The sequence below is a fragment of the Gnatocerus cornutus genome, chromosome 10, assembly GCF_029298725.1.
Source record: "Gnatocerus cornutus isolate USDA-ARS CGAHR chromosome 10, icGnaCorn1.1, whole genome shotgun sequence".
Lineage (NCBI taxonomy): Eukaryota > Metazoa > Arthropoda > Insecta > Coleoptera > Tenebrionidae > Gnatocerus > Gnatocerus cornutus.
Window position 1 is genome coordinate 7,987,378 of NC_142242.1, and position 19,395 is coordinate 8,006,772.

Here is a 19,395-nt window from a genome sequence, read left to right on the forward strand (position 1 = left end):
CCACGAAAAAAGTAAACGGATTCCAAATCTATTGACATGGAATCGAGAGAACATCAACACAATTTTGTAAACGTATTTCATAGCAAGAATGAATTGGTTTGATTGAATTTTGGACAAACAAAATTAGTAATAACAAAATTTCGCGCCCGAGGATATGCAATTCTTTCAATTTCAGCACATATCAAATCGTTCTAATGAATTTAAAACACTCCTCAAAGAACAATTTACCGCATTGTTTGTTTACGCGTGATTGTAATTTGATGTGGATACCGAAAACTTGAGGTGAAATTCCCACTTATCGTTTATCCTTTGTGGATCAAACAAACAGGAGACTCGCGTGAAATTGTTACGAGCCAACAAACAGATTCTCTTTTTTACATCTAATTAAATCATTTACGAAACACTGCGAATTTTTGTTTCAGATTACAAAAGCCTCAAAATGAATCATCGATGGTCTTTGTGACCTAATTTGTTTTCAAACTATTCAACTTGAAATTGTAAATATAATTCAAACACAATTATATTCGAAAAGAGTTTTTCACAATGGTGGTGAAAGCACACATAAAAGAGCCAACAAGAAAGGCAAATAAGAAGGTTGGACAAGTATGACGAATAGGAAAGGTTTGTAACAAGGTGATGATGTATGGAGCAGAAATACAGAATTGAATAGAACAATTTTCAGTTCAACTTGCCATTTTATTATAACACGCTAAGAAGGAGATTACTGCTTTCTTTTTCCTCTCAGCTTTGTGGTAGCCACATATTTTTACTGTGGGATTTGTTGTCGGACGAAACTTCAATTAAACGTTCTTTTACGTTTGAATTGATAAAAGATGTTGAAAAAAATGTCGTAAAGAATACAAGAAACGTTAACCGCACTTGTTTTCTGTGCAAAATTAAACAACATCTTTTATGCTCCCAGTTTAATCAATGTTTGACTAAGCTAAACATGTGAAAATAAAATCGCAAGATTTAATATTGGTGTAGCCTCCCGTCGTGTTTTAGATTACGATTTCGGTTGTAGTTGTTTCTTTAAATATGAAATTACGAGAAGTAACTGTTACGAAACAATGATAATAACAGGAGAGTTTAGATTGCATTTTCAGGTTATTTACATTTCAGTTCATGGTAATTCCAGTTTCTTGACGAACAAACCCTGAGATTTATTGTTTTCATTATTTTCAATTGTGGAAGTTAATGTATATGTACACGCAGACGTCGTCAAACTCAAGAGCCTGCAAAGGAAAATCCACAACAGTTCAGAAAAGTGCGTAAATTCTTTACCATATTAATCGCGAATTCAAAGTTTTTCCGAGATCCTAAATGCAAATAGTCGTCTCATTTTGCCATAAATATTTCAAGGAGCTCCTTATTATTATCCAGAGGTTTAAAGTTTAGGTAAAAGTGTGTGATTATGGCTCGCAAACAAAGTTGACTTTCTGTTTATCATGATGAACACTGAAGCAAGGTAACCAGCTCATCAAGTTATGAAACAACTTTTCAAATTTTATTCCCAACTTATATTTTAATGCATTATGAATATTTGATCCCACGTAAAAAGCCTTATACTAAATAGCTTTTTAAGTAGCCTTCCCATCTTAAATGAAACTTGGATAAGAAATGTGTCTCCTGATTACTTAACTAAGCGCGTTAGAGATTTAAACCAGAGTATATAAATATGTACCGAGTGTTCTAAGTCGATTAGGTACACAGAGAAATCATTCCTGAAGCTATCTTCACTTCTTAAATATTTACAAAGAACACACGCCGCAAGTTTAAATTCACAGCAACGATATACAATGTGATTTACAAACTTGTTATCTTAGATAGAAAATTTTTCTCATTTATTTCAGTTTGTAACAATGAAATTCGTCGAATCAAACGTTATTAACTTCAGCTGGATGCAAATTTATTTAATTATTTATTTGCTGTTTTCTTGCTTCCTTCCATCTGTGCATTATTGGAGTGTATCTTTATTCGCTTGGACACCTTTTGTTTTTGACTTTAAATGAAATTCTTACTATAACCCCGAAATACTTTGATACTTTGGGTTCTTTGATAACAAAAGCTTCCACTACCCTTTCTTATTTTTCATATTGCAGTTTTCTGTTCAGTCTGAAAGTCGTATTCCATCACTTTGATCTCTGTAAAATTGATATCTAAAAATAAAAATTATACAAACGCAGCAACATTTTTAAAGTAAATAAAATGAATTTGTTATCAAGTGTTTCGACTAAGATAGACGATATAGATTTGGCTATACACGTTGAATATTGTTTGGATAGTTTCCAAGTACTCTTAGTCTTAGATCAACACGGATGTAACTTCTGAAGTACGATGAAATTTCAAGTTTACAGTACTTGAATTTTATCATCGCAATCAGGTCAATTTTTTTTTCCTCAACTCGGTGTAGATTTATGGGAGTATAAAATCTCGAAGTTTAAAGTAAATAATTTAATAACCATAAAAAGTTGAACGAGTTATTTTTAAAACTCCAAGTATCGAAGAAAATTTTACTTTCCAGAGAATGATCTATTTTCTAAATTCCATCTAACCGGATAAATTATTTGCTGAGAGCCAACTTTCTCCTATTTTTCAGAGATCACTTTACTACATTTTATGATAAAGACGGCGAATTATTTTTGATTTATGCCATTGCAGGGTTCTATAATAGTAAATCGATGCGAAGTTTACAACGAGCACTTTCTCAAATATTTAAATTAGTTTGTAGAATATTTAAAGAGATGTTATATCTCACGAAAGTACTAGTTTGTCACAAACAGAATACTTGAAAGCTCTGGTTGGCTTTTTTCTAATTTAACTAACACGGAAGTTTTTAACTCGTTGAATTAATAACAAAATAAGTGCAGAGGGAAAAAAGTTATTATCGGAGATGTAAGCTGGATCAAAGAGGAAAAACAACAGCATTAAATCATGCAATAAAAATGTAATATCCAAGAATGGATGGCGCTTTTCGAAGAGAGAAACACAGGCTGAATATAAATAATACACTCGACACTTTGTTGTTCCAAAACTGGAATTTTTTAATTGCCTTTAACAAAACAACATTTTACGATTATCCTCAAATCGTCTCGTCATATTTCTGTCGCTTCTAGAAATCATTGCTTTTATTTTTTCTGTCCAACTACTAACAACAGTAAATTTGAAAATCTGCAATGCGCTTAGTCCTGTTGGCGAGGTTTTATTAGTAAAATACTTATTTTGGCAGCTTTGCGAACTCATATTTCTCTAACACGAACACACGAAATGCCTATTATTTTGGAATTTTTACGAAGACATAAGTTCAAACTTGTAGCAAAATAGTGGCAGCACTAAAATAATATTATTTAATATTTATAAAGTCGGGAAGCTCTCGAGAGCGTTCTTAAAAATAACACTAAACTGTTATTGCAAATTTTAAACGACTTTAGCATCGGTATTTTTAAATGTCATTCCATTTTTTGAGAAAAGTATGACAGATAATTAATTTAAATAAAAATAAGATTAATGTCTAAAAACAATTAGAGGTAATACAGGGTAATACAATATCAGACACCGATGTAGATAATGATTTCGTAAAAAAATATCGAAATTCGAATGAGACAGAACCTCCCTGGATTACCTGTTTGTTATTGACGCTTATGGGACTAAATTGAAACATTTCAAAAATTGGGTATTGCAAAAAATTAATTTTATTAATTAGAAATAAAATAATAATAAAGTTACCTGAAGTTATTACGAAAAATGCTCAAATGTCCTCCACTAAACAATCACGCTAAATTCGGTTTATCACACTTTTGAAGAAACCACTGCCAAAGAATAAAAAAATCAAATTCAAAATAATTCAAGTAGAACCAACCTATCTCTACCACGATTATTTCAAAACTGACGAAAACTCCAATAAAGAATTTTTTTGCTTATTGTTCATTAGCGTTTTTATTCCCAACTTTTTGATGGCCTGGACTGACATTGATATTGATTAATTCAGTCATAATAATTTTTTTTCGGAATCGGTGACATTTCGAAATGCACGAAAAATGCAAACTTTAAAGGAAATATGTAAAAATTGTAACAATGTCTCTTACGCCGTATTTTCTTTGTTGTTCTATTTTTCAGGTGAATTTTAGAATAGATGGATACATTTTTAAACAAAATTTGTTTTTGATATGATCTTATATGAATAAGTTCCTAGAATATTTCGTTCTTTAACCCGAGAACTAAAAATAAAATTCGAGGTACTGGAAATCTGAAATCGATGTAATATCTTCATTAGACGTCATGTTTATGGTTTTTCTTTTCATTTCTGGTAATGATGAAATCGTGGAGCCATTCAATTATTGTATTACAAGATCGACTAAAGTTAAAAACACGATCCAAGCAGAGAGCAGTGGATGTATTGATATTGCGGGAATAATGGTCTAGATCACTTCGCACATCATGGATTGTGAAAAGGCAATCGAGCATTGAAAAGCCAAGACTCTCTTCTCGATTAAGATATGTTTCAACTTAATTGATTTTTTGTTTAATTTGAACAAACATTTCTTCGTTTATCCAAAATATTTGATTGTTTGACCGAGTTTGGACCAAACGTCAGTCTTTAGCCACCAATTCGACTTGTGGTGAATCTCGTTATCTGTAATTGAGATGAAAGCAGGCAAATTTAAATTAAATTAGTCCGAGTTATAAATGCGATAAGCTAATCAGTACAGTTTATCAAACGCTCTAGTGCGGTTATGGCTTTGACTTTTTAAACCGTTTATAGCCACCTTACCGCAAACCCCCAAAATCATAATAACCCTCAAGTGGTTGGGTCTCATCTGGCTTGAAATGAACCGTAATAAATATTCTCAATCTCTTTTCAAATATGCAGTTAAAAGCGCATTGCGAGTTATTGATGACTATTTATTTCAAATCGTGCGTAATAGTCGTAATTTTTACAATAGGTTCCTTATGCTTCTAAGAAAAATTAGATTATCTGGACCTAAGTCCCACTTAGTAATAGAAACTTACAAAAAAAAATTAACAATGTTTTTACAAAAATAAAGATAATACGTTACTAGAAATAATGGCTAACAAAGATATGTTAAAATTAACCCAAATTCAACAACTTTTATGGACTATTTAACCTTAAAATTAACGCCCACAAATTTCGTTCTTGTGACACCAAAAATGTGGAAATTAAACCGCGTTCAAGTTTTTATTGTAATTTTTTTTAGCTACTCGAAATAAAAATTTCTACAAATTCTCCTTTTCGCTATAAATTTTTGTAAATCGGCACTGTATCTAAATAAGACAGTCAAGAGTGATAATCTCCACAAATTTAGTTAAAATCATTTTACAAATAAAGAAATTGCAGGATCTTAAAAAAAATTGGTGCCATTTTTATGGTCTTAAAACGAAAATTTTTAAAAATTCGACATTTTAATCAAAATTTTTGCAAATTAGTGATATTACTAAAACAAACTAAAGAAACAACATGCATAAATTTCGTGCCTGTCGCACTAGAACAAACGAAATTACATAGTTGAAAAAATTGACATTTTCACTGTTGTCCAAATAAAAATTTCTAAATATTCTTCTTTTTTAGTCTAAATTTTTCTAAAACTCTTAATAAGACTTATAAACTTCACAAATTTGGTTATAGTGGCATTAAAAATGAAGAACTTACAGGTTGTTTAAAATTTTTGGTCACATTTTTTTTTGGTTAAAAAACAAAAATTTTTCTTTGCTCCTCGAATCAAAATTTCTAAAAATTCTCTTCTTCAGTCTAAATTTTTCTAAATCGACGCTCTTAATAAGGCAGTTGAGAGTGAAAATTTCCACAAATTTCGTTAAAATCGCATAAAAAATAAAAAATTACAGGATTAAAAAAAAATTGGTGGCTTTTTTATGGTCCTAAAACGAAAATTTGTAAAAATTCGACTTTTTGATCTAAATTTTTGCAAATTAGTGGTTACTAAAACAAACAAAAGAAACAACATGCATAAATTTCGTTCCTGTCGCACTAGAAATAACGAAATTCAGTGTTGAAAAAATTGACATTTTCAGTTGTCCAAATAAAGATTTCTAAATATACTCCTTTTTGGTTTAAATTTTTCTAAATTGGTACTACATATTAATAAGACAGTCAAGACTTATAAACTCCACAAATTTCCAAATGTTCCAAAATACGTATTTTTTTCTTTAGTATCCCCAATTAATATAATTGCGTTTGTCATCAATTTGAGTAAGTTTGGGTCAGTTGAGTAACAAAATCACCTCGAAATGTAGACCTGTAAGGAGTTGGTTTGTAAGACTGACCAGCTGGGAAAAAATATTTATTAGATGAGACCCAACCATTTGAGCGTTATTATGTTTATGAGGGTTTGCGGTAAGGTGGCTGTAAACGATTTAAAAAGTCAAAGCCATAACCGCACTAGAGCGTTTGTTAAACTGTAGTTGGTCGGTTGAAAAACGTCGGAATGAAAAATTAGAACTTGTATCACATTATTGAAAACTACATTATTAGGCACGTAATTTTCTGAATGCGATTTACATAATTGTAATATTGAATAAAAGTGCGGTAATGTCAGCAATAGAACTAGTAAATTATTCCATTACTTTTTGTTTACTTTGGGGTCTAAATATGGTGAAAATCACAATTTAAATTGGAGAAACGACCATATTAATAGTCATCAGATGAACTAATCGATTACCAGTGCGGCCATAAAATTTATATGAGCACAATTTGCATCACTTAATTATTAAATGCAACGAGGAAACTCAACTTTCAGTTATCGCTATTGTCCCAATAAAATCGTTTTTTATTTGAAAACTAGCTGTCTGAAACATATCGTAAACATAATGTTAGCATAACAAAAGGAAATCCAGTTTATGGAATAAATTATTGAAAGCCTCTTTCCAATATCTTCCATTGTGATCCTTTGAATATGTTAAAATTATTTTTTCTTGCGTTTGTCAGGATTTTTAAGAGTAAACCGATTTCATCTAGGCTTTGTTTATATACTCCTGTACTTCCTGGAACGCTATAAAATCTTTTATGGAATTTTTAAAATAGAGTGCCACCAAAGAAAATACGATTTTAAATTATAAGTACACTTTTGGGATATTTCTAAATGTGAAACTATCGTTTTAGTACAACACTCCCATAGTTTTATCGTAACACCTCATAAATATGTAAACAGTCACTCAACACGTTACTTCCGCCTCTGAAATTCCCATAAAAAATAACAACGCCTAGTGTGCAAATTTTATCGTCAAATTTAAATTTATGACAATAACGACTAAAAAGTGGTAAAATCATTGTAAAAATTGCTTCATAATTGCTTTCTATTATTGAACAAAATTAGAGGCAGTTAGTTGGCTTTTCAGATTTTATACACTTTGTTGTAGTTCGTTTTTCTCGGTAACTGCTTTTATGAGTTAAAACAGAAGTTACGGTGCACAATCTCATAATGAAAATGAAACAAATTATATTTACTGCATCTTCCTCTGTACAAAAGACCCAGTGATGGGGCGTGACACATTTTAAATTAAAGCTTAATTCAGAAGCTATGGAAATGAACAAATTAGGACTGCATGAACTGAGATACGTTGGACAATCATAATTTCTCTATAAATATAAATACGATATTAAATACCACTCAGACATCATAAATAGTCATTTTCAGGAAAATTTTAACAAAACTACCCCTCTGATTTCCATTACACTGAAAACTTTGCACTACTCATAAAGCCGCAGCTTTTTTTATTAAAGCTTCTCTATTTTTGTTGGAAATATGTCACAAAAAACTCAGTAATCCAATTAAATGAACCCGTTTTTGCGAAATAAATTCGAATCGAATGGTTAAAAATTATTCACTTGTTATTCCGGGAATTTTTTAAATGTGCATTGATTAAATAAGGGTTGATACCATGATTTTCCATTTTCCAATACATTTGAATGGTGCTCGTCGTTATAAAAAACATGTTATGAAAAACATCATTCTTTATTTTAATGTGGAAACGTCATGCGCTGATGTATTCATCGTTTAGAGAGCGCAATTAATTGGGAAATATATGGCTGCTTCGGCGAGATTTTAAAGTTTTTTCTTTAAGTAAAACTGCACTTTATTAAACCACATTCTATTTGGAAGAATTTTGTTACGAGATCAGCGAAATTTTCTATAAATTTTTAAAGCAGCACCACAGAAGGAATGGATTTTACCTGAAGAACTCCAAAGCTGTGATTTGCTATTTAATTCAATTTTCAAAGCTTTTTAAAGAGAAACAATGTTTAAAAGTTTTGTTTTGCTTTTGAACACAAAGGAAAAACAGTTTTATACCCAAACGTTTATTTGTAAAACCCAAACCTAAAGAATATAATAAAGCTAAAAACTAACCTCTAATTCTAAAGAAACCAACACCAACAAATTCTATAATAAACGAAAAGGACCAAACAAGGTTGGTTTCATAGGTTTATTGCAACCTTATGCTGATGCGGTTAAGTTATACCCAAATATTTATTTGTAAAACCCAAATCTAAAGGATATCATGAAGCTAAAAACACTAAAAAACCCGTGTAACTAGAAACGCTTTTAAGCCTATTATTTTTAATATTTGAAGCAGACCCTCTTCTTCATCTAGTTCATCGCGGTTTCTTCTTTGCTTCACTTTTCTTTTCTAAAAACAAGTTATTACTAAGTGATCCAAACAACTTAGATTTTATACTTTTCAGAATCATGCGTCTTAGTTTCGCGTTTTTATCTTCACCATCATGAGGTCTTTTATCCGTTTTCTTCCGATCATCATTACTCTCGCTGTTTGTTTTTTCTTTACTAGTGCTGCTGCTAGCGTCCTAATAAAACGATAGTAGAAACAACCCGTTATTTATCAACACAACAAATTACCTCTCCTTTCTTGCACGCGCGTTTGTACAAATTGTACAATTTTTGGGAATCTTTCTTGGTAAACCTCGAGGCAAAATACCACAAGTTACTAAAATACACAGTAAAAACTAAGTTAATTAAAGTACAAAAATACCTTTTCCACTCCTCGATTTTGTCTGGATCACTATATTGTCTCAAGCAATAATTGATTCGTTCACCAATTTGAATTAGACAAAGTCTTGTGTGGTTGATTCGTTCATCTTCAGATAATGATCGGTCTGGATTGTCCAAAGCTTTCAATGCATCTTTGACAGGATTCATCTTCTTTTTGCACTATAAAACAAATTCAGTTCTAGTTTAATGACTGGTGTGTTCATACCTCGTAAATTACTGAAGGATTCAAGTCAGCAAAAACATCTAAAATGGTCAAACGCTTACGCCCAGCGACTTTCCGGTCCTTTTTCTTTTCTTTCTTATCACTCTGTGAGCTGCTGCCTGCCAAGTCTCTATCGTCGTTTTTCTCCAGTTCAGATTTGTTCTTTTTCAGAAGAGACGCTGTTGCACTCGAAAATGTCTCAACGGAATCTTCATCGTTTGAACTGATTTCAATGATTTCAGTGATTTCTGTGCTCATTGGTTTGGTTTCTTTCAATTTCTTTTGTCTCTTCGGTTTTGAGACATCTTTCTTCTTTGAGACTTTGAACGACGGACTATGTACTCTTTTGCGACCACGACTGGGTTTATCTTGAGTACTTTTATTATTTTCTTTAGCGTGTTCAACGATGTATTCACAGCAACGGTCGTGGAGAACTTTTGTGAGATTTTGCAACTGTTGGATGTCTTCGTCATCGATATCTGAGGAGTTTTTATTTTTTTCTTTTTTTATTGGTCTTTCTTCACTTTTGCTGCTTGAGCCACTAGATTCTTTAACTACCTTCTTCTCTTTCTTCTTTCCCTTTCTGTTTTTACCGTCGTCCTCAGTTGAAGTTGATTGGTTGATTTGCTGGACTTTCTTTTGGGAGCTTTCCTTCTCTTTTTCTTCAACTTTCTTTCGTAGTTTTTTAGGGATAATTTCGTCCCAATCTTTGCTTTCTTCGACTGAATGATTGACCGGTGATGGTTCGGTGTGTTTATCCAATCCGGTAACTTTCAAAGTAAAGAGAATTTCGTCTTTTGACATTGGTGCGGCGTCGTCTTTGGTCTGCGCACGACGCAGATTCTCATCGATGTCACACTATAATAAAATAAAAGAGTACAAGAATGAACTGATTTTAGTCTTACGTTTGATTCTTCTTCTTTAAACATTTCTTCCGCACCAAACTTGAGAATCGCCGCGAGGTCTTCTTTATTGAACGGATTGTTGTTTGAAAATCCGTTCTTGTTCAAAACTGTTCGTCCAGTTATGTCCATTCGTTGGATGACGAAATGATCAATAATTTTTTGTTTGGCACGATCTACCATTTTCTCTTCAACAGATCTTGCTGATACAAATCTGTAAATGTTGGGTAGGTCCTTCTGTCCTAATCTATGGACTTTTGCTTGAGCTTCCAGGTCGTTAAGAGGATTCCAATCCGAATCGAAAATGATCACGACATCAGTTGTCGCTAAATTAATATCTAAACCGTCGATTCGCGTCGATAACAAAAAGCAAAAGTCTGTAGATTCTTCATCATTGAAATGGTCAAGTGCCTGTTTTCTCATTTCGCCTTTAACACCGCTGTCGATACGTTGAAACGGATAATGGCGCAACTGGAGAAATTCACTCAAAATGTCCAACATTCTGATCATCTGAGAGCATATCAACACTCTGTGACTCCTTTCGTGTAAACGCATCAGAAGGTTGTTCAGTAATGCTAATTTACCCGAACCATCAAGCAATAACTGCAATTGATCTTCCTGAGAATTATGCGACTCGTAGTCGGTTGGTTTCGTCAACAATGTGTGGTTACAACAGTTCTTTAGTTCAACTACTATTTTCAACAAGGTATCAGTTGAACCTTTCACACCTTTGCGCAAAGCTTTGTAGTTTTTTATAAGAATCGACTTATAAACTTGTTTTTGTACCGGCGTCATTTCAACGCAAATAATCTTATCTGTCATTTTTGGCAACGATGATTTCACGTCTTTTATTGCTCGACGTAAGATATGTGGCTTTTCAAATTCTTCCCACGTATCAAACCTAACCAGAAGAGTTTTATCAAAAACTAGGACTTGACCGTAACAGAAAATTTTAAAATTGAATTGACTTACTTTTGTGGCATGATGAAGTGGAGAAGCGCCCAAAGTTCTTTGACATTATTTTGGAGCAGCGTTTTGGTGATCAGAAGCCGATGGTTGGTGTCGAATTCCATCAAAGTTTTATATAGTAAAGATTCGTCGTTCTTAAGTCTGTAAGAGGAAGGTGATTTAAACAAAGTTAATTAATCTTGGTTTGTTTACCTTTGAACTTCATCAACAAGTAAAACAGCCCAACTTAAACTACCGAGGAATGCTTTATCTTTGACGGCAATTCTGTATGTTGTCAAAATTACGTTGAACTTCAACCTCTTGGAGCTTTCAGACCTCCATTCATACTGTCGGATCTGGGAAGTCAAAATTTTAGCGACTGGTTAAAAAAGATAGATTTTACCGTATTTCTTGATTTGGCGTTTCCCAAATAAGTCACAATGTTCATTTCGGGTGCCCACTGCGCAAATTCTCGCTGCCATGAAGTTATCTTCGACAACGGCACAACACAGAGGAACGGCCCGTGCAATCGATAGTTGTTAAAAAGATAATACAGAAAGCATATAGTCTAAATAAAAAAAAAAAACGAGAATTAAAATTGTATTTACTTATATTTGTTTATTACCTGAATTGTTTTACCAAGACTCCTGTCATCTGCCAATATCACAGAGTTTCTCATCGTCCAAGCCTGAAGCAGCCAATTGAGTCCCTCCATTTGATAGTCTCTCAGCACCAAGTCCTAAAAAATGGAAAAAAAAAACAGTCAAATTCCTTCGGTGGTGTTTCTTTCACCTCTTCCACTCCAGTCATGTAAGAAGGCTGCGTTTGGACTTTGTGGAATTTCGGTCTATACTTCAAAACCGTGCAGTGTTTCGTAGGAACCTGTTTTGATTGCTCTCGATCTTCAAATTCTTTGATTTTCTTCGGCCACCGCTTCTGGACCAAAATGGAATCTTCCCACGTTGAATCCGCGTACGATAAATTTTCCCATTTGATATAATAATCAGTTTTTCCGTCGAGTTTGTTACACTTTGCGATAATTCGCTCGACGTTATTATAACTCTGGAGAAGCTCTTGTGACAGTTCAAGTTTATACTCATAGAATTCTATATTTTCGCGAGTAGCACGCTTCATCCATTCCTGAATTTTAACATCTTTCTTGATGTAGTTTTCTAACTTTTTCATTTCTTTGACTTTTTGTTCTTTGAGTGAGTCGGCGGATTCCCACGTATTGTGTACATGCGCCCTGTCCTTCCACTTGATGAGATATTGTTGTTCCGTGTTTTCCAAGTCGTTAGGATCTGTGCCTTCATTAGGATCTCCATTTTCTTCAACGTGGTACATTGTAGTGTTGCTTCCGGTTACGCCCTTCTTTCCTCGTCTTTGTGCTAAAATTTTTCCAATCGTTTCACATTTTTCTTCTGGTACAGGTTCCAATGGTTCGGTGTAGTCTTTTAACAAATCTTCAGAATGAGTTCTGTCGTCTTCACTAGGTTCCTTACCGCTAACGGAGGCTCCAGTTGACCATTTTGACACCGTCTTTCCGTTGTCTTCGTCAATATCGACAATAAATTCATTTGAATTATAATTTGTATCAGTTTTGGGTTTTTCCATACTGCCACGTTTGGCTTCCACTTGTTCACTGGAAGGTGGAATTTCTTTGTTGTTATCTGATTCTGATAAACTATCGTCGTTGTACCTCCACTTATAACTACACAGAAATAAAATAGTACTAAAAATCTGATTAATAAACATATAAGTACCTTTTTTTCTTGTTAGCTTCAATTCCATTTTGCAAGCATTCCGATTCCTTGTGAATGCCAGTGTCTGAATTTGTGCTTACCTCTTTTGTGTCAGATTGATTTTTGGATTTTGAATTCGATATCGTGCTAGAATTCTCACTATTTTTCAAAGGACTTGATTTACCGTTGTTTTTTGAATCATTATTGTCGGAACCACCATCTCCGCCTGACTCTGAATTGCTGAATGAAGAAGACTCACAATCACTTAGAAAAGATATTTCTATTAGGGCGCGAGCTTCCAATACGACAGTGCGAGACGATCCCGAGAACGAGAACATCTTGACCAAGACTAATTTGAAATTTTGCAGTACCTAGGATATGACTCAACAGTGTTTTAATAACTATAAAATACCAATGTTATCACATTCTCGAAGAACATTCCTTCGGCTGTACGACTTACAATATTGAGTCAACAGGAGGAAAAATACAAAATTAATCATTTGCAATTTATCAGAATAGTATTTTTATGGTGAAGTTTGATTGTAAACGAATGGTCCTTGTTCATTATTTTTACAATCATTTTCATATAATAATCGAGCAATGGTCAAAAAATACCTAAGACAGATAAGACAAAGTTTGTTTACATAGGTCTAGTTATTCCTCGTAACATAGCTCGAATTTCAAGTGGCGTAAGACAAATAACATACAACGTCAATAGGGCTAGTTTTTCCTCCAATTTTGTAATTTACAAGCGTTTCAAAATAATGGCAGAAAAATGATAAAGTGTGTCTTCTCTGACCTCAATTCAAAGATATTTTTATATAGACATTCTTAATTCTATCAGTCATGTTAGTTGTCTAATGAGCCTACATTATCTACTCGTGCAATAAAAAAAAGCATTGTAAAATATATAACCACGTTACCAATTTGTATATATATTTTTTCTGAAGTTCTTTACTTGAACATATTTTTGCATCAGTATGAAAGCTGCTTTTTGGTCTCTAATTCAGTCACGGTCTATATCTCGCTTATTTATTAAGCAATCTCATTTTATGCAGAATTTCGCGTAGAATCCAAAAAGACAAGCTTCGTAAAGATCGGTCTAGAAATAACTGAGTTATGAGCGATCAAAGATTCGGATATTGGATTTTGAGTTCGAAAAATTTCAAAGCTCGATATCTCCGAAACTAAAAAAAAATTTGAGAAACGATTTGCGGCATCGCAATAAACCCTCAAAAGTCGAAAATTCAATGGTCAATTTAGTCAATAATACTAAACGCAGTTTTCGCCCCGAAACAACGTCTTGAAAATGACTCTAAAATCACCCTCTGAAAATCTAAGTCGATCGATACCGGTTATTTTTTAAGGAAATTTGAGCTGGATGAGCTCATTTTACGCAGAATTTCGCGCTGAATCCAAAAATACCTTTATTTTTCTTGTCGGTCGATAAATAACCGAGTCAGAGGCATTTGAAATTTCAAGTAGTCGCCAAAGACCCAAAATTTTGGAGGTTCGAAAAGGATTTTTCTCGATATCTCCGGAATTAAGCCAAATATTAAGAAATTCTTTTCGGAATAATTTTTCCCGCAATTTTTAAGCTTATAAATCGATCTTTGATAATTTGAATTCAAAATCTCCATTTTTTAATGTAGAAGTTAGCTGCCTTTCAGACTCTAATGTAGACTCAATCGCTATCTCGCTTATTTATGAAGCAATCTTAACGTATTGGTACTCATTTTATGCAGAATTTTACGTAGAATCTAAAAAGACAAGATTCGTTAAGATCGGGCCAGAAAAACTGAGTTAAGAGCGATCAAAGTTTCCGATATTGAATTTTGAGTTGGAAAAATTTCAAAGGTCAATATCTCCGAAACTAAAAAAGATTTTAAGAAACGGCTTGCGGCAGCGTTTTTCTCGGCTCATTCTACCTTAGAATAAGCCCTCAATCGTTAAAAATTCGATGTTTAATTTTTTGGGCAAAAAAAATTTTCAATTTTTTGTTTTTCGATTGCCTCTTGTAAACTACTTGCTCGATCGATCTGTGATTTGGTCAGTCGATAGGTCTCGAGCTGCTCTTTCGATCGATATAGAATTCAATAATACTAAACGTAGTTTTTGCCCCGAAACAGCGTCTTGAAAATGACCCTAAAATCACCCTCTGAAAATTTAATTCGATTGATATCTCGGTTATTCTTAAGAAAATTTCACGTAGAATCCAAAGTAAGATTCGATAAGATCGGTCCAAAAATAACTGAGTTATGAGCGATTAAAATACCATCATTTTTTAAGATTTTCCTAAAGTCTAAATCTAATGCCAAAGTGCTGAGGTCACTATCTCAGTTATTTTTGAGACAAATTTCGCCCGGATTCCAAATAATTTTTTTCTGCTGCTGCCTTGTAACAGCTCATCTCATTTGTGTGTTTAGTACTTAGTTTAGTAGTTAGATTATATTAAAAGAGAACATTTCCGAGAGAAAATTTTATTCAGAAGCCCCAAATAAATTTAGCATAGTCGGCATAATAAGTAATTCAGGAGAATTAAATGATATTTTGAGTCATAGAAACATACAAAAGCAAATCATGCAAATTGAAATTCGCAAGAGACTTTGATGATTAATTGCTTTATACCAGAGGGATTAAACAGACTCAAAGATAGAAGATAATTTGTAGTTTTGAAATTGATTTGATCCAGTCTAACATTTTCATTTTATATGAAGCTTGTATTTATCTAAATCTAGTATGATTTTAAGAGAAAACAGCTTTAAATGTCGCAAGAGCTTTAGAATTTATAACGAGGAGTAAACATAGAGTTGTGGTAGCTGTGGTAATCGCACCTGACTGGAATAATGTGACGTTTTTTGTTTGGTATGAGCTGTTGTCTTTAAATATTATTTCTTCTGTTTGAGTTGGGTGCGGCTTTCTAACAATGAAGTAAGTTGGGCATAAATGCAAATGTTGATGTGTGTCTAAAAAAGGGTAAAAGCGGAAGTCAGTGATGTACTTTGGGCAAAGTAAAATTCCCGGTCAGGTTCGGCGATTCGAATCTGCAGAAGAGCATAAGGCAGAAAAGATGGCTCAGTCCGATAATGGAGCAATGGGTCGGAAACGATTGCAGAACAGCCAAACCCACACCAGACACCCTTAAATCCCTTTAGTCGCGTTCGCGAATATATTACTACCCCAGGGTCGGCCTCACCGAAGTTAAACCGATCACCAACAACATTTCATAACTGTTATTCAGACCCCGGGAGACAGCATAGACTAAATTAACTCGCCAATGATTGATAGTGGAGGAGATAATTTTGTTTTTCTCTTTCTGAACCGATTTCACGCGTTAAAAAAGGTAAAGTTTGCCAGAGCCGACTCTGCACAACTTGCATAGCAATAAGGGATATTCGCTATCCCCCTGATTTCACCTTCCGAGCTGAAAGTTCTAATAAAAATTAAGACAAATAAGGGCGCTCCGAATCCTCTCCGATATTACCGATGTGAGAGCTTCCATAAAACTTTGCCTAATCTAAGAAATTACGAGTGAAATTTAAATTGAATTTTCCTAAGTAATAAAATTATATTAAATATTTCAATCGAGTCGAAGCGGTTTTCACTCTGAACCGATAATCGAATTTAATTCAATCAATAAATTAAATACTTCAATAATTTTCACACACATGTCATTTCACATCTGGCACACTTGGATGGCATAATTTAAACCTCTCGAGGAATTCTTTTTATGATACCTTTGCAAATAAACGCAGTTTGAAAGATATTTCACTCTTTTTAATTAATTACTTTACAGTTTAATCGACACGTTCTTATTATTAATCTTGATAAAAAAAGAGGAAAGTATTAAATCTGACTACGAAAGTTATGAAAACTGAAGCGTCACTACATTTTCCTACAAAATTAATTATTGCAAGGTTTCAGAATTTTAGTCTCATTTTCAGCAAGCTCTTTGTTTTTCTGCACATTTTTTCGTGTAATCTAGCACCTCATTGTGTTCAATTGCTTGTCCTAATGTTAATTATTGTTGTTATTACTGCATTTCCTAAGTTTTACCTCAATTTGATAAAACAGGTTGTCGCTTTCGTGAATAGCGAACTAAAAACTGGTTAGTTTTAGTAAAACGCTCTCATTTATTCGTTTTTTAAGTGCGATTACATGCTCGTTTTTTCTATTATTGCGGATACTTTACTGTACATTCCGAGACAGGTTTTTAAAAATGCGCCGCTGCTAAAAATATCTTTTAAGCTAATTAAACATCCACTTGAATTTAAGGTGTGTTGTACTCTTTACTGTACTTTTAAATTATTTATGCTTGATTTATTACATGCATAAACTTACCCTTTTAAGCATTTACAACATGCTTAAAATTTTAAACGTTATTTTAATATTCATGATGTTTATGTTTTGAATTACTACAGCCTTGCGTTAAAAATCAATAGCTGAGATGCAAAACGTTGGTTTCTCACGTAAACTGACTGGCATTTTTATCTACTTTTTGTGTGTGAAATTTTGGTGGAAGCGCCGGGCGAATTTATATTGTTATCAATGTTTTGTCCGTTGTAATAGTAATGATAGAGCAATTTTCTACTGCTTCAAATTGGATTGGAACACGTCTTTGTAGGTCTGTGATTGCATCACATTAAGTGCATTTATAACTAGAATTGGAGAAAATCTAAATAATAAATTATTATCGACAGATCGATATAAAAGTTGTTGTTATTTGAACCTATTTTCTTCATGTTTGAATAGGTCTTAAAAGTTCTCTTCGGACGAGAAAATAAACAACAATTTAAGATTCTTCGAAAGTCACTAAAACTTTCCAATTCTTTTATTCAAATAAGGGATTACGACATTCCAAAATCTCGCCAAACTTTCCAATCCAGTCCTGTTTGTAATTAAAATTGTACAATGTTTTGTGGAACTTTCCTGTTTTAAACTATTTATGAATAATAATTAAAGTCATTTGGCTAAGGTGCAAGAAGCGCGAGAGACAATTATAAAGTCAAGAAAGAAAAATATTATTTTATTTCACAGTCTGGGCATTTGGAAAGTTTTGAGGCCTCTATGTGTATATATGAAATGAATTTAGAGCCGCTGTGGGGAGTTAAAAACAAGAGTTATGTCACCGGGATGAAAAAATAAGTCAAAAAAACTAGTCCCAAAAGTCAAGAAAAAACTAGAGTTTGTGCATTATATTACGTGAAATGCACCTATGAGATAATTGTTATTAAAGTTCGTTGAGAGCGGTGTTTTACTTTTGATATATACTATGTTCCCAGCATTTGGTGGAAGATAAATAATTTAGCACGACTATTTGTTTGTCTCACTTTTGAGCTGAATATTTATGATTACATTATCGCGCGAGCGGGTGATGTGTTCCAACTTATGTTTTCTTTGTTGGATGTTAAATACAATCCAAAGGTAGATTTTTCTTGAGATATTGCATTTTAATGAACGAATTTGAAATGAAAATTTCGACAGGTTGATAGACAGGCGCTTGTGAATTTTTAAGTTTCTAATATAATCCAATCGATCTTGAAAGTAGCGTCAGTAAATTAAAATCTTACAATTGATTGCTATAAAAGGCTTAAATAGTTTACTTACTTACTTCTTTACGAGTCATTATTTATCATGATACGAGCCAATAAGGCGGTTTTATTTCAAAATAACCGCCCACATACATCAATGTTTTAATAGCGACTTAAACTCTAATTGGATTGTAGAAGCTCTAGAACAGCCCAACACCGTCAGTGTTTTAATTGGAGACGTTAGTGGTACCAACTTCCGTTTTATCAGCTTCGCCAGAATTGGTACTTCTCCACTGAGGGCTGCCATAACATAATCCCCAAAACCGCTCTTACTGCTTTCGGATATTGATTTCTCCAATGTTCATTATTTCTTTACACGGTTTACTTCTGCTGAAATTACTATATTACATAACAAAACATGACAAGACAAACTTTCTATTAAAAAAATCTGAGCTTCACTGTCTTAAACTTGCGACGATTATTTCCCTTTCAAGGTGTTGACACTAATTAAATCTGTCTTTGATAAAACTTGAATCAAAGTTTGAACAAATGTCCTCGTTAAGACACGCATGGTACTTTTTGCTTGGCGCATCCACCAATCTACGTTATAGATTTTTCAATGAAGCCTCTAATTTCACCAGAAATCGGTCTTATTCATTTGCAACATAAAGAGAAGCCACACAGCGGATCCACCTTAGTTCCTTGAATTTCACTCAACTATTCATTCTCCAATTCCTTTACGTCTCCCTCTCCTAATTCTTAAAGAATTGTTTAAAAATAAAGAAGCCCTTCTCGAGGGTTTTTGTGTTCTCTATATTGTTAAGCTTAGTGTTTTCGCCAAATTTTGGGACGCTTAACAATTGCGAATTTCATCCTTTGTGAATTTCTATAATTTATTATCCTTTGTCTACACACAACGTCGCCGAAATTGTAACATTGTAAATACGATATCAAATCTATTTATTACATAAAAACGTTCAGCGATGTGTCCGTGTTCGATTTCAAATTTTCTCTTTGACTCTCGCAACG

The 19,395-nt window shown here is 33.2% G+C and overlaps 1 protein-coding gene and 1 long non-coding RNA gene across 2 annotated transcripts in view; one reads left to right on the forward strand and one right to left on the reverse strand.

Annotated features, from left to right (window-relative positions):
* LOC148167592 (uncharacterized) overlaps positions 1-19,395 on the forward strand; it is a 52,786-nt gene that overhangs the window by 20,048 nt on the left and 13,343 nt on the right. The window lies entirely within an intron of this gene.
* Positions 8,319-13,415, reverse strand: LOC148167593 (ATP-dependent chromatin remodeler CHD1-like). The gene is given in 18 exon segments (XM_088048018.1): positions 8,319-8,351; positions 8,382-8,414; positions 8,494-8,520; positions 8,557-8,656; positions 8,710-8,740; positions 8,743-8,836; positions 8,889-8,976; positions 9,022-9,200; positions 9,247-10,101; positions 10,134-11,046; positions 11,118-11,255; positions 11,307-11,449; positions 11,497-11,661; positions 11,719-11,832; positions 11,886-12,804; positions 12,857-13,206; positions 13,248-13,282; positions 13,340-13,415. Coding segments are annotated over 18 exon segments (4,293 nt in total).